Below are 25,708 nucleotides of genomic sequence, written 5' to 3' on the forward strand. Positions count from 1 at the left end.
TTCCCAATCTTCTGATTTCCCAGTGCTCTTGGCCACTTTATAGGATCTCTCTTTTCCCTTGATACATTTCCTGACTTCCTTTGTCAGCCATGGCTGTCTAATCCCTCCCCGGATAATCTTTCTTTTCTTGGGGATGTACCTCTGTACTGTGTCCTCAATTATACCCACAAACTCCTGCCATTTTTGCTCTACTGTCTTCCTGGCGAAGCTCTGCTTCCAGTCGATTTTCGTCAGTTCCTCTCTCATGCCCTCGTAATTACCTTTATTTAACTGTAACACCATTACATCTGATTTTGCCTTCTCTCTTTCAAACTGCAGACTGAACTCTACCATATTATGATCGCTGCTTCCTAAGTGTTCTCTTACTTTAAGATCTTTTATAAAGTCTGGTTCATTGCATAGCACTAGGTCCAGAATAGCCTGCTCCCTTGTGGGCTCCATGACAAGCTGTTCCAAAAAGCCATCCTGTAAGCATTCCATGAATTCCCTTTCTTTGGATCCAATGGCAACATTATTTACCCAGTCTACCTGCATATTGAAGTCCCCCATGATCACCGTGACCTTGCCTTTCTGGCATGCCTTCTCTATTTCCCGGTACATGTTGCGCCCCTGGTCCTGACCACTGTTAGGAGGTCTGTACATAACTCCCATTTTGGTTTTTTGCCTTTGTGGTTCCTCAACTCTACCCACACAGACTTCACATCATCCGACTCTATGTCATTCAGTTCCATAGATTTAATTTTGTTTTTAACTAACAAGGCCACCCCGCCCCCTCTGCCCACCTCCCTGTCTTTTCGATAAGTTGTAAATCCTTGGATGTTTAACCGCCAGTCCTGAACCCCCTGCAACCATGTCTCTGTGATGCCTACCACATCATAATCATTCACGATGATCTGTGCCGTTAGTTCATCTACTTTGTTATGAATGCTACGAGCATTCAGGTAAAGTGCCTTAATGCTAACTTTCTTATCATTAGAGATATTGGAAGTCATAAGATGTCCTAAGTTATCCTTCCTTTTTGTTGCATTCCTAGTCTGCATCAAGCTTAAATCCACCTGCATACATGCTATGCTCTTACTTATCTTTCCATTTAACTCCATACTCCCTGTCGCTTGCACTTTCCCTTCCCCCCAACTCAGAAGTTTAAAGTCCTACTGACCACCCTATTTATCCTCTTCGCTAGAACATTGGTACCAGATCGGTTCAGGTGGAGACCGTCCCAACGGTACAGATCCCCCTGGTTCCAAAACTGATGCCAATGCCCCATGAAATGGAATCCTTCTTTCCCACACCAATCCCTTAGCCACGTGTTTACTTCCCTAATTTTCTTATCCCTATGCCAATTGGCACGTGGCTCGGGCAGTAATCCGGAGATTATGACCCTTGAGGACCTGTACTTCAATTTCCTTCCTAGCGCTTGATAATCCCCAAACAGGTCCTCCACCCGAGCTTTGCCTATGTTGTTAGTCCCAACGTGGACCACAACAACTGGATCCTCCCCCTCCCGCTCCAATATCCTTTCAAGCCGGTCAGAGATGTCCCGCACCCTGGCACCGGGCAGGCAACACACCATGCGAGACTCCCGATCCGGCTTGCATAGGATACTATCTGTCCCCCTAATTATAGAATCCCCTATAACAACTACTTGTCTTTTTGCTCCCCCCTCTTGAATGGCCTTCTGCACCATGGTGCCTTGGTCAGCTGGCTCATCCTGTCCACAGCCCTTTTCCTCATCCGTACAGGGAGCAAGAATCTCATATCTGTTGGACAAGGTCAAGGGCTGAGACTCCTGCACTCCTGAACTCAGGCTCCCCCTGTCTGCCTCACTTACAGTCACACTCTGATGTCCCTGATCACTAACTGAATGAATTACTTAATCTCCCAGGTGTGACTGCCTCCTGAAACAAAGCATTCAGGTAACTCTCCCCCTCCCGGATGTGCCGCAGTGTTTGAAGCTCAGATTCCAGATCATCAACTCTGAGCCGGAGTTCTTCCAGCAACCAACACTTGCTGCAGATGTGGTCACTGCCATTCACAATGTGATCAGCCAGCTCCCACATCATACAGCTACAGCACATCACCTGCCCAGCCATCTCTGCTTAGTTAAACAAAAAACAGATATACCAATAACCAAAATGTCTTGAACATCACACAAATTATCAACTTCAAATTACAGAACTTAACTTTTGCTAAAACTTGTGCAGTTGAGTTCAGTTTCAGTGACAGCCACATATCCTTAACAAATCCATTTTGACTTTTCGAGTTCACCCAATCGACTGTTAATTTTGTCCAGATTCATTATTCCTGGTGACATCTCCACATTGTGATTAAACTATCTGTCTATATTAATCCTTGCACTGTGTCTTCATTGGATTGACCACCACTCTAAGTCTGCATTGTCCAATATATAGTACATAGAACAATACAGCACAGCACAGGCCATTCAGCCCACAATGTTATGCTGAGCATTTATCTTAATTTATAATCGACCTAACCTACACACCCCTCAATTTACTGCCGTCCATGTGCTTGTCCAGCAGTTGCTTAAATGTCCCTAATGTCTCTGACTCCACAATCACCGCTGGCAAAGCATTCCACACATCCACCATTCCCGGTGTAAAGGACCTACCTCTGACATCTCCCCTAAACCTTCCTCCAATCACCTTCAAATTATGACCCCTCGTGACAGCCATTTCTGCCCTGGGGAAAAGTCTCTGGCTATCTACTCTAACCATGCCTCTCATTACCTTGTACACCTCTATCAAGTCACTTCTCTTCCTTCTTCTCTCCGCTGTGAAACATGCAAGCTCACTCAACCTCTCTTCATATGACAAGCCCTCCAATCCAGGCAGCATCCTGGTAAATCTCCTCTGCACTCTCTCTAAAACATCTACACTCTTCCTATAATGAGCCTGTATTCAGCATTCAAATTTGACCTTCCAAAATGAATCACTTCACATTTATCCAGGTTGAACTCCTTCTGTCACTTCTCAGCCCAGCTCTGTATCCTGTCAATGTCTTGTTCTGGTCTGCAACAGCCCTCAACACTATCTACAACACCATCAACCTTCATGTCATCGGCAAACTCACTAACCCTTTCACTTCTTCATCCAAGTCATTTATAAAAATTACAAAGAGCAGAAGCCCAAGAACAGATCCCTGCGGACACCACTGGTCACCGACCTCCAGGCGGAATACTTTCCATCCACTACCAATCACTGTCTTCTTTTGGCCAGCCAATTCTGTATCCAGACAGCCAAATTTTCCTGTATTCCATACTTCCTAACTTTCTGAGTGAGCCTACTGCGGGCCTTATCAAATGCCTCACTAAAATCCATATACACCACATACACTGCTCGACCTTTGTCAACTTATCTCGTCACATCCTCAAAGAACTCAAAAGGCTTGTGAGGTATGACCTGCCCCTCTCAAAGCAGTGCTGACTATCTTTAATCAAACTATATTCTTCCAAATAGTCATAAATCCTATCTCTCAGAATCCTTTCCAGTTCCTTACCTACCACAAACATAAGACTGACTGATCTGTAATTCCCAGGTATGAGATGGTTTGGATGGAGCCGTTTGGTGTGTTCAGGAGTGTTTTCTATGTGGACAGGCCGACCAGCGGAGAGGCCATTTTGGATTTGGTGCTCAGCAATGAGCCAGGACAGATGTCAGATCTCACGGTGGGAGAACACTTTGGTGAAAGTGACCACAACTGCCTCACATTTACCATAGCTGAAACTTTATTGCTGGAACAGCACAGCAGGTCAGGCAGCATCTAGGGAACAGAAGATTCGACGTTTCGGGCACATGCCCTTCCTCAGGCATGTGCCCGAAACGTCGAATCTTCTGTTCCCGAGATGCTGCCTGACCTGCTGTGCTGTTCCAGCAATAAAGTTTCAGCTTTGATCTCCAGCGTCTGCAGACCTCACTTTCTCCTCACATTTACCATAGCCATGGAGAGGGAAAGGAGCAGTTACCATGGGAAGATATTCAATTGGGGAAAAAGAAATTATGACGCTATCAGACAGGAATTGCGAAGTACAGACTAGGAGCAATTGTTCCACAGAAAGGGCACAACAGACATGTGGAGACTGTTTAAGGAGCAATTGTTGCGAGTGATACACAAATTTGTTCCTCTGAGACAGGTAAGGGGTAAGATTAAGGAGCATTGGATGACATGAATAGAGGAGCTTCTCGTCAAAAGCAAGAAGGCAGCTTACATAAGGTGGAGGAGAGCTTGCTAGAAAGGAACTCAGAAATGGACTGAGGAGAGCCAGGAGGGGCATGAATGGCAAGAAGGATTAGGGAGAACCCAAAGGCATTTTACTCAAATGTGAGGAATAAGACAATGATCAAGGAGATAGTAGGGCAGGTCAGGGATAGCGTAGGGAACTCGTGCATGGAGTCTGAGCAGATAGGGGAAGCCCGAAATGAGTTTTTTGCATTGGTTTTCACTAAGGAAAGGGACCTTGTTGTAAATGAGAACTTCGAGGAGCTGGGAAACAGGCTTGAACAGATCAAAATTGATGAAGTTGATGTGCTGGAAAGTTTGGCAAACATTAAGATTGATAAGTCCCCAGGGCCAGAATCAATTTATCCTAGGCTGCTTCCGGAAGCGAGAAAGGAGGATGCTAAGCCGTTGGCGAGGATCCTTGCTTCCTCAAAGGATTGGAGGGAGGTGAATGTTGTTCCTCTTTTCATGAAGGGGAATAGGGAAATCCGTGGCAATTACAGACCAGTCAGTCTTACATCTGTGGTCAGCAAGGTTTTGGAAAGAATTCTGAGGGATAGGATTTATGACTATTTGGAAAAGCATAGTGTGATTAAAGGAAGTCAGCATGGCTTTGTGAGGGGCAGGTCATACCTAACTAATCTTATTGAGTTCTTTGAGGAAGTGACGAGACAGGTCGACAAAAGTCGAGCAGTGGATGTGGTGTATGTGGACTTCAGCAAGGCATTTGGTAACGTTCCCCATGGTAGGCTCATTCATAAAGTCAGGAGATATGAGATACAGGGAGATTTGGCTATCTGGGTTCAGAATTGTTTGGCAGAAGGCAGAGAGTGGTTGTAGATGGAAAGTATTCTGCCTGGAGGTCAGTGTTGAGTGGGGTCCCGCAGGGCTCTGTTCTTGGGCCTCTGCTCTTTGTAGTTTTTATAAGTGATTTGGATGAGGAGGTTGAGGGGTGGGTTAGTAAATTTGCAGATGACGCAAAGGTTGGAGGTGTCATTGATGGTATCGAGGGCTATTGCAGGCTGCAGCGCGACATAGACAGGATGCAGAGCTGGACTGAAAAATGGCAGATGGGGTTCACTCTGGATAAATGTGAAATGATGCATTTTGGAAGATTGAACTTGAATGCTGAATATAGGATTAAAGACAGGATTCTTGGTGGAGGAACAGAGGGATCTTGGTGTTCAAGTGCATAGATCCCTCAAAGTTGCCACCCAAGTGGATAGGCTTCTTAAGAAAGCATATAGTGTTTTGGCTTTCATCAATAGGGGGATCGAGTTTAAGAGCTGCGAGGTTTTGCTGCAGCTCTAAAAGTCCCTGGTGAGACCACACTTGGAATATTGTGTCCCGTTCTGGTCGCCCTACTAAAGGAAAGATACAGAGGCTTTGGAGAGGGTGCAAAGAAGGTTTACCAGGGTGCTGCCTGGACTGGAGGGCTTGCCTTATGAAGAAAGGTTGACTAAGCTCGGACAGTTCTCTCTGGAGAAAAGGAAGAAGAGAGGTGACCTGGTCAAGATAATGAGAGGAATAGATAGAGTCAATAGCAAGAGACTTTTCCCCAGGGCAGGATTGACTGGCATGAGGGGTCATAGTTTTAATATATTAGGAGAAAGGTATAGAGGGGATGTCAGAAAAGTTGTGAATGCTTGGAATGCGTTGCTAGCAGTGGTGGTGGAAACAGAGTCATTAGGGACACTTAAGTGACTGCTGGATATGCACATGAATAGCAGTGAATTGAAGGGTGCATAAATTTGATTATTTTATTTTAGATTATTTTAGATTAGGAATAATCCTCAGCACAACATCACGGGCCGAAGGGCCTGTTCTATGCTGTACTTTTTCTATGTATTTCCCTATTCTCTTTCTTGAACAGAGGAACAACATTTGCCTCCCCCCAATCAGCCGATATTACTCCCGTGGAGAGTGAGGATGCAAAGATCATCTCCAGAGGCGCGGAAATCTCATTCCTCGTTTCCCATAGTAACCTTGGATGTATCTGGTCTGCCCCTGGGGACTTGTCTATCTTGATGTTTCTCAGTATTTCCAGCACATCCACTTCCTAAATAACACCATGGGCGGCATGGTGGTTAGCACTGCTGCCTCACAGCGCCTCCGGGTGCTCTGGTTTCCTCCCACAGTCCAAAGATGTGCAGGTTAGGTGAATTGGCCATGCTAAATTGCCTGTAGTGTTAGGCGAAGGGGTAAATTTAGGGGAATGGGTGTGGGTGGGTTGCGCTTCGGCAGGTCATTGTGGACTTGTTGGGCTGAAGGGCCTGTTTCCACACTGTAAGTATTCTAATCTAATCAATCTGTTTCAGCCTATTAACTTGTCCATGGTGTTCTCACTATCACTCTCTAATGAATACTGAAGCAAAAAACTCATTTAGGGCCTCCCCTACCTCTTCAGACTCCAGGCACAAGTTCCCTCCACTATCCCTGATCAGCCCTACCCTGTCTCTGATCATTCTGTTTATTCAAAGAACAAAGAAAATTTACAGCTCAGGAACAAGCCCTTTGGCCCTTCAAGTCTGAGCCGATCCTAATGTACTGTCTAAACCTATCGGTCAATTCCTAAGCATTTGTATCCCTCTGCTCCCCACCTACTCATACATCTGTCCAGACGCACCTTAAATGAATCTACCGTGCCTGCCTCTACCACCTCTGCTGGCAACGTGTTCCAAATGCCCACCACCCTCTGTATTCCTTATCTAAGTGCGGAATGCCATTGTGTTTTCCCTAATCCTTCCCACCGAGGCTTTTTCATGCACTCTCCTAGCTGTCCTCAGGCCATTTTTAAGTTATGGAGTCATAGCAATGTACAACACGGAAACAGACCCTTCGGTCCAACCCGTCCATGCCGACCAGATATCCCAACCCAATCTAGTCCCACCTGCTAGCACCTGGCCCATATCCCTCCAAACCGTTCCTATTCATATACCCATCCAGGTGCCTTTTAAATGTTGCAATTGTACCAGCCTCCACCACATCCTCTGGCAGCTCTTTCCATACACGTACCACCTTCTGCGTGAAAAAGTTACCCCTTACATCTCTTTTATATCCTTCCCCTCTCACCCTAAACCTATGCCCTCTAGTTCTGGACTCCTCCACTTCAGGGAAGAGACGCTGTCTATTTATTCTATCCATGTCCCTCATGATTTTATAATCTCTATAAGGTCACTTGTTGGGCCGAAGGGCCTGTTTCCACACTGTAAGTAATCTAATCTAATCTAATCGTGGGTGGCACAGTGGTTAGCACTGCTGCCTCACAGCGCCAGAGACCCGGGTTCAATTCCCGCCTCAGGCGACTGACAGTGTGGAGTTTGCACGTTCTCCCCGTGTCTGCGTGGGTTTCCTCCGGGTGCTCCGGTTTCCTCCCACCATCCAAAAGATGTGCAGCGTTAGGTGAATTGGCTATACTAAGTTGCCTGTAGTGTTAGGTAAGGGGTAAATGTAGGGGTAGGGGTGGGTTTCGCTTCGGCGGGTCGGTGTGGACTTGTTGGGCCGAAGGGCCTGTTTCCACACTGTAATCTAATCTAATCTAATCTAATCTAATGACTGCAGATACTGGAAACCAGATTCTGGATTAGTGGTGCTGGAAGAGCACAGCAGTTCAGGCAGCATCCAAAGAGCAGCGAAATCGACGTTTCGGGCAAAAGCCCTGAAGCTCACCTCGTACCATAATCAGTTAAAATTTGAGAGCCAAAGAATTATCCCAAAAATCACTATTTAAAGTAACAATTGAAATTTTTTTTTAAAATCTAACAGAGAATATTAACTAACAACTATTTACAATTCCTTTTTCCTAAACCTATCTTTTACCTCTCCCTCTACAATACTAGTCCGATTTTTAAAAAATCCCGATTACGATTTACAGAAAAATAATCAGGTTTCATTGGTTTTAATATTATCAAAATACTAAATTCAAACTTAATTGGGGTTTGGTATCTTGGGGCATAATTTAAACTGATTGGCTGAATTTGAATTTGTTTTTGTCTCATGGCAACCCACGTACTCTAGCTGTTTCGACCAAATGTTACCTTGTTCTGGACCTTCTGTGCTTCTCTAAGTCCTTGTGAGCTTTTCAACTGTCTTAAAGGTACAGTACCCCTACACCTTCATAACAATCACAAACAACAGTGGTCCCACCATGGATCCTGTGGAACACCACTGGTCATAGTTCTCCATTTTGAGAAACCCTCTTCTACTACTAATCTCTTACCCAGCCAGTTCTCTATCCATCTAACTAGTACACCCTGGACCCCATGCGATCTCATTTTCTCCATCAGCCTACTATGGGGAACTTTATCAAATGCCTTACTTAAGTCCATGTATTTGACATCTGCAGTCCTTCCCTCATTAATCAACTTTGTCACTTCCTCAAAGAATTCTATTAAGTTGGTAAGACATGACCTTCCCTGCACAAAACCATGTTGCCTATCACTGATAAGGCAATTTTCTTCCAAATGTAAGTAGATCCTATCCCTCAATATCTTCTCCAGCAGGTTCCTTACCACTGACTGTGTTGCTGGAAAAGCGCAGCAGGTCAGGCAGTGTCCAAGGAGCAGGAGAATCAACGTTTCGGACATGAGCCCTTCTTCAGGAACTCTGAAGGGCTCATGCCCGAAACGTCGATTCTCCTGCTCCTTGGATGCTGCCTGACCTGCTGCGCTTTTCCAGCAACACATTTTCAGCTCTGATCTCCAGCATCTGCAGTCCTCACTTTCTCCTTACCACTGACATCAGGCTCACCAGTCTATGATTACCTGGATTATCCCTGCTACCCTTTTTAAACAACAGGACAACATTAACAACTCTCCAGTCCTCTGGGATCTCATCAGTGTTCAAGGATGCTGCAAAGATATCTGTTAAGACCCCAGCTATTTCCTCTATCATTTTCCTCAGTAACCTAGAATCGATCTCACCCGGACCTAGAGACTTGTCTGCCTTAATGCCTTTTAGAATACCCAACACTTTCTCCCTCCTTATGCCGATTTGACCAAGAGTAATCAAACATCTATCCCTAACCTCAACATCTGTCATGTCCCCTCCTTGGTGAATACTGATACAAAGTACTCATTAAGAATCTCATCCATTTTCTCTGACTCCACCCATATCTTTCCTCCTCTGTCCTTGAGTGGTCCAACTCTTTCTGACACCTGCCAAGGTGTCAGAAATCCAATATGGCCTCTCCCCTAGTGGGCCTCTCTGCAGATTGAGTCAGGATCCCTTTCTGGACACACCTGACAAAATCGACTCCATCCAGACTATCTGCACTAAGGAGGTTCCGCTCAATATTGGGGAAGTTGTAGTCATCCATTACAACAACTCTGTTACATCTGTACCTTTCTGAGATCTGCTGTCCAAGCTGTTCTTCCATCTCTCTGCTGCTATTGTGGGGGGGAGGCGAGGGGGGGGGGGGGGGGGGGTCTATAGAAAACACCCAATAAAGTGACTGCTCCTTTCCTGTTTCTGACTTCCACCCATACTGACTCAGTAGACAAACCCTCCTCAACAACGTCCTTTTCTGTAGCTGTGATGCACTCTCTAATTAACAATGCTACTCCCCCTCCTGTTTTAGCCCCTTCCCTGTTCTTTTTAAAAGATCTAAACCTTGGAACATCCAGCAACTATTCCTGCCTCTGTGAAATCTATGTCTCCATTATGGCCACAACATCGTATCCCCAAGTACTGATCCATGCTCAATTCATCACTCATATTCCTGACACTCTGCATTGAAACAGACATCCTTTAACACATCCTTTTGCTCTATCAACTGTGTCTTCTTCCTCACAGACTCTCTGCATTCTATTTCTGCCCATTCAACAACTACCCTCTCCTTTATCTGTAGCTCAGATTCGCACCCCCCTGCCAAACTAGTTTAAACCCTCCCGAAATGCTCTCGCAAATCTCCCGCCCAGGACATTGAAACCCCTCCAATTTAAGTGCAATCTGTTCTTTATGTACAGGTCCCACCTTCCCCGGAAGGTACCCCAATGATCTATGTATCTGAAGCCCTTCCTCCTGCACCAGCCCTCTAGCCACATGTTTAGCTGCACTTGCTCCCTGTTCCTTGCCTCACTAACATGTGGTACCAGGAGTAATGCTGAGATTACTATCTGCTCGCTCTGCTTTTCAGCTTCCAGCCTAACAGCTTGCAGTACGGAGGTGACATTTTTGTGAAATATGAATCCACAGTTGCATCAAAGCAATTTCTCTACACAGCTAAATAAACTTCATCTTGCATGCAAATTTGCCATTGAAATGGAACAAACAAACAAGCTACTTTTCCTCAATGTATTAGTTGAGGAACCAGCCAGTGGGTTCTGCATTATCTACTGAGAGCCTATGCTTGCTTGTCACATGCATTGGGATTCCTACGGTTCTATGTGCTAAAAGATCAATTTTATTGCCAAACTCATGAATATGGCCCTCATCGTCTGCTCATAGGCTTGAGGCTGTAATAAGGTGTATTAAAGCTATTCTGTGTGATAACACTCTGATCAAATCATCAATCATTCTATTTACAATTCTATATGGAATGAGCTGCCAGAGAAAATGATGGAGACAAAAAAAAAATACTGCAGATGCTGAATTCCAAAGTAAACCGGCAGGAGACTGGAAGTACACAGCAGCATCAGGAGGTGGGGAAGTCAATGTTTCGGGTATGACTCTTCTTCAGGACTGGGGTTGGAATTAGGAAGAACTGCAGATAAAGTGGGGGAGAGGAAGGACAGGAAGGGTTATGGGTGGGGAGGGGACGGAATGGAGAGGTATGATAGGTGAATACAGACGGTGGGTACGACCTGTTTGGTCGATAGGAGGAATGAATCCTGTTGGTAGCTGGAGGGAAGGGTCGGTTGGATGGATGGAATGGAGGAGGAAGGGTTGGAAAAGGAGTTTGGGGATGGGCAAGAAGGTTACTTGAAATTGGAGAACTCAGTGTTGAGTCCTATCAACTGTGTATGCATCCTAACAGACACTCTGCATTCTATTTCTGCCCATTCAACTATCCTCTCCTCTGATCTGTAGTTCTGGTTCCCATCCCTTGCCAAACTAGTTTAAATCTTCCCGAAATGTTCTAGCAAATCTCCCGCCCAGGACATTGGTGCCTCTCCAGTTTAAGTGCAGCCCATCCTTTATGTACAGGCCCCACCTTCCCCAGGAGATGGGCAGCCCAAGCAGAATATGCTGCGTTGTTCCTCCAATTTGTAATCTGATTCACTGTGGCAACAGAGGAGACCCAGTGTGGACATGTTGGAAAGGAAGTGGGAAGGGAAATTGGAAGGGGCAGTGACTGGGAGAGTCAGGCTGGCCTTTGTGGGCCTAGTTGAGATGCTCAGCGGAATGTGCCCTTGGTTTACATTCGGTCTCCCCGATGTAGAGGAGACCACATCAGGAGCACCGGAGACAGGAAGTTAGGTTGGAAGAGAGGAAGGTGAGCCTCTGTCTCACCTGGCAGGACTGTTTGGGGCCCTGGATTGAGTGGGGTGGTGGGGGGTGTACCAGCAGGTTTTGCATCTTTTATGGTTGCAGGAGAAGGTACTGGGGGGGGTTCAGGTGTGGTTGGTGGGGCGGATGGCATGAACCAAGAAATGGAGAAGGCAAGTACAATTACAACCTTGAAAAAGACATTTGGACAGGTATTTGGATTGGAAAGGTTTAGAGGTATATGGGTCGAAAAGTGTGGCACTGGAAAAGTAGGTCAGGCAGCATCCTGGGAGCACAAGAATCAATGTTTTGGGCATAATGAGAGGTGGACATAATGAGGGAGTCACGGAGGGATTGGTCTCTGCGGAATGCTGCTAGGGGTGGGAAGGGAAATATATCTCTGGTAGTGGCGTCTCACTGTAGGTGGCCAGAGATGATGCATTGTATCCAGAGATTGGTGGGGTGGAAGATGAGGACTGGGACAGGGATGGGTCTATCCTTGTTGCGGTTGGAGGGGTAGGGTTCAAGGGCGGAAGTGCTGTAAATGGAGGAGATGCACTGGATACACGTCCATCCGCCATGGCAATGGCCTCCAAGCTCTCTGTTTCTTACTCTCCCGCTGACCCAACCAGTACCCCTTCACTGACGCATTCATTCGATTGGCTGAACTGGTCCTCATCCTCAACAATGTCTCTTTTGCATCCTCCCACTGGACCCCAGCACAGCTCCTTCAAGGATACAGACATGTAGGCTATAAGTGTCTATAATGGGGGAATCCATATCAAACACGACCTTCTAATCACTGTAACGACCATATCCTTTTATTTTTCTTTATTTTGGATTGTGGACCAAAATGGGAAAAACTGGTGTGAACCATAGACTGTTGAAAGAGTTGCTGCACTTTCAAAACACTGGAGCTCATTGTGAGTTGTGTTTACATTGCTGCTTTGTTCAAGCAGCAGAGGAAGATGTTTGAGACCAAACCTAATCATGGGCGTGTGTTCAGTAGGCTTCACTCATAAACAGCCTACTAATTTGGTTTCTTCAGTTTGGATCATCAAAGCCAGGAGACATCTGCATTAAAAATATCTTTTAATGATTCCTGCGCAGGCAGACGGCTTGGGTGTGAATAATACAGAAGAGTAAGAGACAGCATCTGTCTTAGCCTTTCTGTAGTGAAGTAAGGCAGAACTGAAAGGTATCTGATCTCTCCCAACATTTGCTATTTCTACTGCTAACCTGCAGCCAGCTGACACTTCTATGGATGTGCAGTCCTTATACACGTCCATACCATACAAGGATGGCCTCCAGGCCCTCCACTTCTTCCTCTCCGACAGACCCATTCAGGCCCCCTCCACCAATACCCTCCTCCGCCTCACCAAACTGATCCTCACCCTCAATAACTTTTCCTTTAACTCCTCCCATTTCCTCCAAATCCACGGGGTGGCCATGGGCACCTGGATGGGCCCCAGCTGCGCCTGCCTCTTTGTCAGCTATGTCAAACAGTACCTACACTTCCTTCACCCAGGCTGAACTGGAGCAGTTCATCGACTTTGCCCACAACTTGCACCCCACCCTCAAATTCACTCCATTTCAGACACCTCCCTCCCCTTCTCGACCTCACCATTTCCATCTCCGGTGACAGTCTACAGACGATGTTTACTACAAACCTACACACTCCCATAACTACCTAGACCATCTCCTCCCACCCAGTATCCTCATAGTCATAGAATCATAGAGATGTACAGCATGGAAACAGACCCTTCAGTCTATTTAACGTCCCGGCCTCCACTGCGCTCCATGGCAATGAATTCCACAGGCCCATCACTCAGGCTGAAGAAATGTCTCCTCACTTCCACTCTAAGTTGATCCCCTCTAATTCTAAGGCTATGCCCACTGGTCCTAGTATCCTGCCTAACAGAAACAAATTCCCACCGTACACCTTTCTAAGCCATGCATTATCCTGTAAGTTTCTATTAAATCTCCCCTCAATCTTCTAAACTGTAATGAATACAATCCCAGGATCCTCAGCCGCTCATTGTATGTTAGGCCTACCATTCCAAGGATCATCCGTGTGAATCTCCGCTGGACACGCTCCAGTGTTAGTGCGTCCTTCCTGAGGTGTGGGTCCCAAAACTGGACACAGTACTCCAAATGGGGCCTAACTAAAGCTTTATAAATTCTCAACAGCACATAACTGTTTTTACATTCCAAGCCTCTTGAGATAAATGACAACATTGCATTTGCTTTCTTAATCACGGACTCAACCTGCAAGTTAACCTTTAGAGAATCCTGGACTAGCACTCCCAGATCTCTTTGTACTTTGGCTTTATGAATTTTCTCACCGTTTATTCTTTTTTCCAAAGTGCAAGACCTCTCATTTGCTCATGTTGAATTTCAGCCATTTCCTGGACCACTCTCCTAAACGGTCTAAATCTTCCTGCAGCCTCCCCACATCCTCAGTACTACCTGCCTGTCTGCCTAACTTTGTATCATCGGCGAACTTCACCAGAATGTCCCCAGTCCCTTCATCCTGATCATTAATGTATAAAGTGAACAGCTGCAGCCCCAATACTGAACCTTGCGGGACACCGCTTGTCACCAGCTGCCATTCCAGAAAAGAACCTTTCATCCCAACTCTCTGCCTTCTGTCAGACAGCCAATCCCCAATCCATGCCAGCAGCTCACCTCGAACACCATGGGCCCTCACCTTACTCAGAAGCCTCCCGTAAATCACCTTATCAAAGGCCTTTTGGAAGTCTTGATAGATAACATCCACTAAATGGGTCTAACCTACTTGTTACCTCTTCAAAGAATTCTAATAGGTTTGTCAGGCATGACCTCCCCTTACTAAATCCATGCTGATTTGTTCTAATCCAACCCAGCACTTCCAAGAATTTAGAAATCTCATCCTTAACGATGGATTCTGGAATTTTACCTACAACCAAGGTTAGGTTAATTGGCCTATATAAGTTTCCATCTTTTGTCTTGATTCTTTCTTGAACAAGGGGGTTACAACAACGATTTTCCAATCATCTGGGACTTTCCCTGATTCTAGTGATTTTTGAAAGATCACAACCAACACCTCCGCTATTTCCTCAGCCACCTCCCTCAGAACTCTAGGATGTAGCCCATTGGGGCCAGGAGATTTATCAATTTTTAGACCTTTTAGCTTTTCTAGCACTTTCTCTTTCTACCATACTCAACTTTGCTCCCGACTCTCCTTAATTGTTGGGATATTACTCATGTCTCCCACGGTGAAGACTAACACAAAGTATCTATTACGTTCTTCAGCTATTTCCGAATCTCCCATCACTCACCTTCCTGCATCAATTTGGAGCAGCCCAATTTCCACTTTTGCTTCTCGTTTGTTTCTTATGTATTGAAATAAACTTTTACTATCATTTCTAATAGTACTGGCTAGCTTACCATCATATTTGATCCTCTCATTCCTTATTTCTCTCTTTGTTATCCTCTGTTTGTTTTTGTAGTCCTCCCAATCTTCTGATTTCCCAGTGCTCTTGGCCACTTTATAGGCTCTCTCTTTCTTTATGATACATTTCCTGACTTCCTTTGTCAGCCATGGCTGTCTAATCACCCCCCCTCCCCCAGATAATCTTTCTTTTCTTTGGGATGAACCCCTGTACTGTGTCCTCAATTACACCCAGAAACTCGTGCCATTGTTGCTCTACTGTCTTCCCCAGTAGGCTCTGCTTCCAGTCAATTTTCGTCAGTTCCTCTCTCAGGCCCCTGTAATTACCTTTATTTAACTGTAACACCATTAAATCAGATGTTGCCTTCTCTCTTTCAAACCGCGGAGTGAACTCTACCATAGTGTTCAGGGATATATAGGCTAGGTGCATTAGATAGGGGAAGTCCAGAGTAATCGGTGTAGGGGAATGGGTCTGGGTGGTTGATGTGGACTTGTTGGGCCAAATGGCCTATTTCCACACTGTAGAAATTCTAATACTAATGGAAACAAGTTCTCCACGTCCATTCTATCCAGGTCTCTCAGTATTCTGTAAGTTTCAACAAGTTCTCGAGTCCTCAGCTGCTCCTCATACGACAAGCCCTCCATCTCTGGAATCATTATTTGGAATCTCCTCCGGACCCCTCCTTATTGCTCAAGCCGCAAAAGCAACCTCAGGTGGAAGCAAAGATTCAGTACATGACAGGAAATCACTTGACTGAATCTCGTCAAATCAGTTGCCTTTCTCTAATGATATTAGTTCCTAAACATGATCTGTCAACTAGATTCCGCATAGATGACAAAAGTAAATGCATTAAGCAAAACAGATTCTTATTTAATAGCTTGGTTTACAGATAGCATCAATAATAAAGAATAAGATAATGTCACTCCTAAGATTGCTTTACTGGAAGGGTATTGACAATTTAACAATGCTTTCATATTAGGTACCATTCAGGTGAAGAGAAATCAGCATCACTACACTATTGTATCAGTGTTGTGGTTCTGTTCGCCGAGCTGGGAATTTGTGTTGCAGACGTTTCGTCCCCTGTCTAGGTGACATCCTCAGTGCTTGGGAGCCTCCTGTGAAGCGCTTCTGTGATGTTTCCTCCAGCATTTATAGTGGTTTGTCTCTGCCGCTTCCGGTTGTCAGTTCCAGCTGTCCGCAGCAGTGGCCGGTATATTGCGTCCAGCTCGATGTGTTTATTGATAGAATCTGTGGATGAGTGCCATGCCTCTAGGAATTCCCTGGCTGTTCTCTGTTTGGCTTGTCCTAAAATAGTAGTGTTGTCCCAGTCGAACTCATGTTGCTCGTCATCTGCGTGTGTGACTACTAAGGATAGCTGGCTGTGTCGTTTCGTGGCTAGCTGGTGTTCATGGATATGGATCGTTAGTGGTCTTCCTGTTTGTCCTATGTAGTGTTTTGTGCAGTCCTTGCATGGGATTTTGTACACTACATTGGTTTTGCTCATGCTGGGTATTGGGTCCTTAGTTTTGGTGAGTTGTTGTCTGAGAATGGCTGTTGGTTTGTGTGCTGTTATAAGTCCTAGTGGTCGCAGTAGTCTGGCTGTCATTTCAGAAATGACACGACCAGCTATCCCTAGTAGCCACATACGCAGACGACAAGCAACATGAATTTGACTGGGACAACACTACCATTATAGGGCAAGCGAAACAAAGAACAGCCAGGGAATTCCTAGAAGCATGGCACTCATCCACAAACTCCATCAACACATGGACCTGGACCCAATATACCGGCCACTACAGCGGACAGCTGAAACTGACAACCGGAAGCGGCAGGGACAGGCCACTATAAATGCCGGAGGAAACACCACAGAAGCGCTTCACAGGAGGCTCCCAAGCACTGAGGATGTCACCTAGACAGGGGACGAAACGTCTGCAACAAAAACTTCCAGCTCGGCGAACAGAACCACAGCACATCCATTATTGTTAATAAATACCTATTCCCACTTTTTGTTTGAGGTAGGGAACCTACGCAATCAATCAAGACTCTTGTGAAAGGTTCCTCAAATGCTGGAATAGGTATTAAAGGTGCAGGTTTTATTACTGCCTGTGGTTTTCCGATTAGTTGATATATATGACACGTCTGGCAAAATTCAACTACATCTTTGTGTAGTCCAGGCCAGTAAAAATGTCTTTGTATTTTAGCCTGTGTTTTCCTCACCCCTAAATGACCTCCAAGTGGTAGTTCATGTGCCACTCGCAACACCTCCTTTCTATACCCGACTGGCAAAACAATTTGATGAATCTCTACCCATTTCTCATCTGCTTGAATGTGTGATGGTCTCCATTTCCTCATTAAGACATCACTTGTTAGGTAATAACACACAGGGATGCACTCACTGTCCTTCCATGTATATGCCTTTTGATACAACTGCTTTAAGTTCTCATCTATCTGTTACAACTCAATGAGTTTTGCAGAGGTAAAGATATTTGCATGTTTACTATTTGCACCTGCTCTGTCCCACTTATCTGATCAAAAAAAAGTCTCTGATAATGCTACTTCAGCTTCCTTACCTGTGCCTTTTGATCTCTCCTGCTTCAGCTTGTTACTCTTTGATCTCGTTACTATACAATCAGGGAAGATTCTTAGATTAAACATCCTGCATTTCTTCAGTTGCCTGCATCTTCACTGGCTTTTCAACTAGAGTAGGCAGCATGCCTACCGGTGAATCAGCTGTATCATTTCGAAGGACAAACTGTATTCCTGGTATTGAGAGTTTTGTCCAACAATCCTGCCACAAATTCTCCACTCCTCTCTGGACTCTCTCGCCTCACTTTACATAACTGAGCACTTTTTGTCTCACCATGATATCCTGTTACCAGTACCTTCTCTGGCAATAGTCGCTCAGGAGTACATATCTCCTCATCCTTTAGCATTACAGACTGACAGGATCCCGTGTCCCTTAATATTGTAACCTCCTTACCTACTACTCCTGGCCTATGTGAATAAACTTTACCCTTACATGTATTTTTTTAAGTAGATCTGGCACTTCTTCCTTAATCAACGTCTGATCAGCTTGTGCACTTTAGTGCAGCTTTCTAGCTTCCACTGTGCTTTCTGTTACCATTCCAACAAACCTTCCAGGCTTGTCCTGTTTTCCTACATCTGGCTTTCTCCCAGCTCACCAACACTTTGATTTTGTCTGGCTCACTTTATTACAATGAAAACACCGGAGCTTTTTACCTTCTTTGTCCCCTTCAAGGATTTCCTTTATACCCTGCGGTAAATTATCCTTATGATTTTCACTGTGATCGATCTTTCCTTTTCCATGTGAGGATTTCTCTTTGCCCAATTTCTATCCCTCATGGACTGAAATTGATTCTGGAAGCCAAGCTGAGTTTTATTGACCAGCTCATAACCATCAGCCCCTTCAGCTGCTAACCTTGCCGTTTTAACTCTCTGCTCTTCCACACTAAGCACACCTTCAGCCTTTATCGCCAACCCATAAACTAACTTCCCTTTCTAAGTGTCAGTTTCTTAAGTTCAATCTCTCTCTCTTCCCTCTCCTGCTAATAATCGTAACTTAAACTGTTTCATTTCTGCTGCCCTTTCCTTATCGCTCGCCTCTAACTCGAGCTGCTTCATTTGCAATTGAATTCTTGCCATCTCTATCAATCCTGATGGATTTTCCAGCAAGTTTAAATGCTGCACTACGGCTGTAAATCTCTCTCCTTTCCTTACAGAAGGAAGCAGCTCCAACCCTAGCTTGTCTGCTAATTCCTGCAGCTTGGCCTTAACCACCTTTTGCAAAACTACCAAGTTCACCTCGTCCACCTCCAGAAAACCTTTGGCGACTGAAAGAGCCATTACTATCCCAAGCTTTATCTACCCAACCAAACCAACACCCGAAATAAAGACACTAGCACCTACCACTTGCTGTTTAAAATCCCACAAAGAGCTCCCAATCTGTTATGGACTAGGGCAGACCACTCAAAACGTTCTTCAGCAGGCAGCCCAGACAGTAACTTTGTTATTTGTTTCAGCAAGCATACAGTGAAAATTACCCGGATTAAGTTAGCTAAGTTGACTACTGGGTTTTAAAACAGACAAAAATTTATTCACAAAATTAAGGAATGTAACACAAAGAACAAAATAAAGAACATCTACAGAAATCAATCTATCCAAACGAAATGTAATTATGCTGTTTCGAACATGCACAACAATCCCAATAAACAAACCCCTTAAACATAGTAAAAATGAAACAGAGGCTTACAGATCGAAGTTAGAAGGGCAGAAGGAGGGAGAGTCTAGCAGCCTGTTTCCACACAGCCCACTGCTACACTGAACTGCTCAGCTCGAGAGCTGGCCATGCCCCCTTGACTTATATAGGTTACTTCTAAAACATAAAAGCTTTGACCTAAAGTCTCATTTGTTTACATTAAACAAAAAGCCTCTCAGTGAACCCTTTTATCTCTGTGTCAAACCAGTCAATTCGGAGCCTGGACTGGTTTACAACCCCTCTGAAAAAAACACGGACACAGTATCCTTGAGAAAAGGAACAGGTTTTAGAAAAAGGGAGCAGCTTTGTGACAGATCCCTTCAGCTTTCAGGAGATCAATCATAACTTGTCATGAGAAAGGCATGCTCACAGTCCAATCTCTGCCAATACCTGTTCATTCACAAAGAACAGTTACATCCGAAACTGAATTATGCTAACAGCAAACATACTTTGGGTAGAGAGGGAAGCGTCAGGGGCATAATCACTTTTTAGCAATACAGCAGTGTATCATCACCCTGAGCAGAATCTCAGTTGACTGAATTTTCTCAACGCAATTTATATGAACACAACGCACCCAGTTGCTAACAACTGACATCTTAATAAATTATGATTTCAAACCATGATCCCCTGAGGGATTGTACAAAGGGCGGGGCTCTTCAGACAGTCTACGTGTTTGTCAGTATTTATAGGAAATCCCTGGCTAAGAAATGATTTGTAGGAATTGCTGTGTAAGAACATAAGAAATTGCGGGAGCAAGACAGTTATTCCCTTAAACCTGCCCTGTATTCCAGAAGATCATGGCTGGTTTGTCCAGGCCTCAACATCTCTTTCATGCCAGTTCCTTATAGTCTTTAAATCTTGAATAACCCTTGTGGAGGCAAGATCATTGAAAATCTCACCCTTTCCTCTTTAAATATTTTTAAGTGATCTAGATTTCACTGCTCCCTGCAGCAAAGGATTAGAGATATTCACTACATTCAGAGACAAAATTCCTTCACATCCCAGCTTTGAATTAATATCCTGCAGTTTGAGATTCCCCAAGTGATTGAAACAACTTATCAACATCTACCCTGTCAAGGCCCCTCAACATTTTAAATGTTTCAAGATAATCCTCATTCTTATAAACTTTGATGAATAATGGCGTAACCAATTTACCCATTCTTGATATCTCAACCGCTTCCAGGGGGGTGGGAATCAAAACTGTATTTTGAGTATACAGGAGGTTGAGAGTAGTGAGGTCAGAACTAAGGTTTCAAGGTCACAAGAGGGCACTGGCAAGCTACTTCAACACCAGGAACATCCGGAATAAGGTGGGTGAACTTGCAGCATGGGTTGATATCTGGGATTTCGATGTTGTGGCCATTTCAGAGACATGGATAGAGCGGGGATAGGAATGGTTATTACAGGTTCTGGGATTTAGATGTTTCAGTAAAACAAACAAAATGATAAAAGAGGGGGTGGTGTGGCATTGTTAGTCATGGACACTATTACAGTTGCGGAAAGGATGTTTAAGGACTTGTCTACTGAGATTAGAAACAGGAAAGGAGAGGTTATTCTGTTGGGATTTTTCTACAGGCCTCCAAATAGTTCCAGAGATGTAGAGGATAGGATAGCAAAGATGATCCTTGATAGGAGCGAGAGTGACAGGGCAGTTGTTGTGGGGGACTTTAACTTTCCAAATATAGACTGGGAATACTATAGTTCAAGTACTTTAGATGGGTGAGTTTTTGTCCAATGTATACAGGAGGGTTTCCGACACAATATGTAGACAGGCCGTCAAGGGGTGAGGCCACTTAGATTTGGTGCTGGGTGATGAACCAGACCAGGTGTTAGATTTGGAGGTAGGTGAGTACTTGTGATAGTGACCACAATTTGGTTATGTTTATTTTAGTGATGGAAAGGGATAGGTATATACTGCAGGGCAAGAGTTATAGCCTGGGGAAAGGCAATTACAATGTGATTAGACAAGATTTAGGATGCATAGGATGGGGAAAGAAACTGCAGGGGATGGGCACAATTGAAACCACCTGATGAAGGAGCAGCACTCCAAAAGCTAGTGCTTCCAAACAAACCTGTTGGGCTGTAACCTGGTATTGTGAGATTTTTAACTTTGTACATCCCAGTTCAACACTGGCACCTCCAAATCATGACAGAGTAATCATATCACCAATTCCTGTTAATTTGATACTGATGGTTTTGTTCGAGGGAACGCTGTGTACCAAAGAAATTGGGTCCACTCTCTGACATTTCAAAAACAGTGTAATGAAATTTTCAAAATCCAGAGACAAGCTCTGTCAAGCTAGCACTCTGATAGTCCTGCATTGGACTCCAAACCTGTTGAATAGACAGAACTGATTCCATGGCCAGCCAATTCAAGAGGCAAGTCTCAACAATTGACCCAGCCAAATTCATCAAATCTAGAGGATGTGTATGCTTTCACTAGAACATTCACTGACATTGCATGAACACAAAACCTTCACATAAAGCCTCACATTTAACTCTCAATTAGGGGACTGTCATGTCATATCAGATTCACTTGAGCTTTGAATCACAAGATGAAGTACCAATATCTATACTAGCAACCATCCAGCTGCTCAAACTTGAAAACAGCTCCTCCTGAGCTTCATAGTCAACCGGATGAAAAGATTCTTACATGCATGTGACTCAGATTCACTTGGCATTTCTTGACCATGTCCAGAAAGTGATGAGACAACAGTTCATCCAATAGGAGGTAGACAGGAACCCCACGACTTGCAGCCTCCAGCACCTCAGCAAACAGATCAAGATCAGTGAAAATATCCATTACAATTGCGATAACCTGCAGTCGGGTTGGGAGGGTGGGGTGGAGGGAGAGGGGGATAAATCAAAACAAAACATCAGTACAACATTCGAAAAAGGCCAATTTTGACGATATTAGGCAAGAACTTTCAAAAGCTGACTGGGGGCAGATGTTCGCAGGTAAAGGGACGGCTGGAAAATAGGAAGCCTTCAGAAATGAGATAACGAGATTCCAGAGAAAGTATATTCCTGTCGGGGTGAAAGGAAAGACTGGTAGGTATAGGGAATGCTGGATGACTAAAGAAATTGAGGGTTTGGTTAAGAAAAAGAAGGAAGCATATGTAAGGTATAGACAGGATAGATCAAGTGAATCCTTAGAAGAGTATAAAGGAAGTAGGAGTATACTTAAGAGGGAAATCAGGAGGGCAAAAAGGGGACATGAGATAGCTTTAGCAAATAGAGTTAGGGAGAATCCAAACAGTTTTTACAAATACATTAAGGACAAAAGGGTAACTAGAGAGAGAATAGGGCCCCTCAAAGATCAGCAAGGCAGCCTTTGTGTGGAGCCACAGAAAATGGGGGAGATACTAAATAAGTATTTTGCACAGTATTTACTGTGGAAAAGGATATGGAAGATATAGGCTGTAGGGAAATAGATGGTGACATCTTGCAAAAATGTCCATATATCACAGGAGGAAGTGCTGGATGTCGTGAAACGCATAAAAGAGGAAAAATCCTCAGGACCTGATCAGGTGTACCCTAGAACTCTCTGGGAAGCTAGGGAAGTGATTGCTGGGCCTCTTGCTGAGATATTTGTATCATCGATAGTCACATGGGAGGTGCCAGAAGACTGGAGGTTGGCTAACATGGTGCCACTGTTTAAGAAGGGTGGTAAGGACAAGCCAGGGAACTATCGGCCAATGAGCCTGATGTCGGTAGTGGGCAAGTTGTTGGAGGGAATCCTGAGGGACAGAATGTACACGTATTTGGAAAGGCAAGGACTGATTAGGGATAATCAACATGGCTTTGTGCATGGGAAATCATGTCTCACAAACTTGATTGAGTTTCTTGAGGAAGTAACAAAGAGGATTGATCAGGGCAGAGCGGTAGATGTGATCTATATGGACTTCGGTAAGGCGTTCGACAAGGTTCCCCATGGGAGACTGATTAGCAAGGCTCGATCTCATGGAATACAAGCAGAACTAGCCATTTGGATACAGAACTGGCTCAAAAGGTAGAAGAATGAGGGTGGTGGAGGGTTGTTTTTCAGACTGGAGGCCTGTGACCAGTGGAATGCCACAAGGATCGGTGTTGGGTCCCCTACTTTTTGTCATTTACATAAATGATTTGGATGTGAGGATAAGAGGTCCAGTTAGGAAGTTTGCAGATGACACCAAAATTGGAGGTGTATTGGCCAGCAAAGAAGGTTACCTCAGATTACAACAGGATCTTGACCAGATGGGCCAATGGGCTGAGGAGTGGCAGATGAAGTTTAATTCAGATAAATGCGAGGTGCTGCATTTTGGGAAAGAAAATCTTAGAAGGACTTATACACTTAATGGTAAGGTCCTAGGGAGTGTTGCTGAACAAAGAGACCTTGGAGTGGAGGTTCATCACTCCTTGAAAGTGGAGTCGTAGGCAGATAGGATAGTGAAGAAGGCGTTTGATATCTTTCCTTTATTGGTCAGAGTACTGAGTACAGGAGTTGGGAGGTCATGTTGCAGCTGTACAGGACATTGATTAGGCCACTGTGGGAATATTGCGTGCAATTCTGGTCCCCTACCAATTGGAAAGATGTTGTGAAAGTTGAAAGGGTTCAGAAAAGATTTACAAGGATGTTGCCAGGGTTAGAGCATTTGAGCTATATGGAGAGGCTGAACAGGCTGGGGCTGTTTTCCCTGGAGCGTTGGAGGCTGAGGGGTGACCTTATAGAGGTTTACAAAATTATGAGGGCATGGATAGGGTAAGTAGGCAAAGTCTTTTCCCTGGGGTCAGGGAGTCCAGAACTAGAGGGCATAGGTTTAGGGTGAGATGGGAAAGATATAAAAGAGACCTAAGGGGCAACTCTTTCACGCAGAGGATGATAGGTGTATGGAATGAGCTGCCAGAGGAAGTGGTGGAGGCTGGTACAATTGCAATATTTAAGAGGCATTTGGATGGGTATATGGATAGGAAGGGTTTGGAGGGATATGGGCCGGGTGCTGGCAGGTGGGACTAGATTGGGTTGGGATATCTGGTCAGCATGGACGGGTTGGACCCAAGGGTCTGTTTCCATGCTGTACATCTCTATGACTGTATTCCACAGCAGGATGTTGACAAAACCACAGTTCTGGTTGGTGAAGGGTTAAATTGTACAACAGACTGAATAAACACAAAAAAACAGAGGATTGCAAATGTTCAACCGTATTCATTTCTGGTCTCCCTGGTATAGAAAGGATATTGTGAAACTTGAAAATATTCAGAAAAGATTTACAAGGATGTTGCCAGGATTGGAGGATTTGAGCTATAGGGAGATGTTAATAAGCTGGGACCGATTTTTTCTAAAGCATCAGGGGCTAAGAGGTGACCTTATAGAGGTTTAATGATGAGGGGCATGGATAGGGTGAATAGCCATCGTCTTTTTCCTCAGGCAGGGGAATCCAAAACTCGAGGCCATAGGTTTAACGTGAAAGGGGAAAGATTCAAAAGGGACCGATAGGACAACTTTTTCATGCAGAGAGTGGTTCGTGCATGGAATGAGCTGCCAGAGGAAGTGGGGGAGGACTGTACAATTATATCATTTAAAAAGGCAACTGATTGGCTATATGAATAGGACAGCGTTAGAGGGTCATGGGCCAAATGCTGGCAAAAGGGACTAGATTAATTTAGGATATCTGTGTCAGATCAAAGGGTCTGTTTCTGTGCTGTACAGCTCTATGACTCCAAGTAAGGAGATAGCGATGAACACAGCAACATCCTGGCAGTCAGTTAAACAGCAGGGTGTGGAACAATTTCAGAGAATTCACTTTGGGAGAAGTCTGAAGAAGCAGCCCATTTGGCTCACCAAGTCTGTTCTACCACTGAATGAGATCAGGGTAACCAGGGTAGTCAGGGATAGAATTAAAGTGTAAAAAAAAAGCACGTACAATGTGGCAAAGATTCGTGTTAAGTCAAAGGATTGGAAAAATTTCAAAGGAAATAGGGGTCTAAAAGTATGAAGCTATATAAGACACTAGTCACACCACAGCTGAATACTGTGAAGCATTCTGGGATCCTCATCTAAGGAAAAATGTACTAGCGTTGGAATAGTCCAGAAACTTTTCACAAGGTTGATCCCTGGTATAGAGGGATTTTCTTATGAGGGGAGGGTAAGCATTTAGAGTACATAGTACATAGAGTATAATTCTAATACTCTTTGACAAGTAGACCCTGTACACATTGAAGAAGAATAGAAGAATAAGGCAATCTGCTTGAAACATACAAGATTCTGGGGGACGTAACGAAGTAGATGTAGAAAGATTATGGGAAATTCTGGATCAGTGGTGCTGGAAGAGCACAGCAATTCAGGCAGCATCCG

The 25,708-nt window shown here is 44.6% G+C and overlaps 1 protein-coding gene across 1 annotated transcript in view; it reads right to left on the reverse strand.

Moving 5' to 3' along the window:
- The window catches only part of LOC122550216 (protein FAM83H-like), a 115,445-nt gene that overhangs the window by 48,340 nt on the left and 41,397 nt on the right, over nucleotides 1-25,708 (reverse strand). Inside the window, exon 3 of the mRNA XM_087987737.1 lies at nucleotides 22,028-22,192. Within this exon, the coding sequence (XP_087843863.1) occupies nucleotides 22,028-22,192 (165 nt within the window). The remainder of the gene's footprint in view (nucleotides 1-22,027; nucleotides 22,193-25,708) is intronic.

Source organism: Chiloscyllium plagiosum, unplaced genomic scaffold, assembly GCF_037043375.1.
Source record: "Chiloscyllium plagiosum isolate Xiang-an unplaced genomic scaffold, Cpla_swu_hap1 HiC_scaffold_5, whole genome shotgun sequence".
Classification (NCBI taxonomy): Eukaryota; Metazoa; Chordata; class Chondrichthyes; order Orectolobiformes; family Hemiscylliidae; genus Chiloscyllium; species Chiloscyllium plagiosum.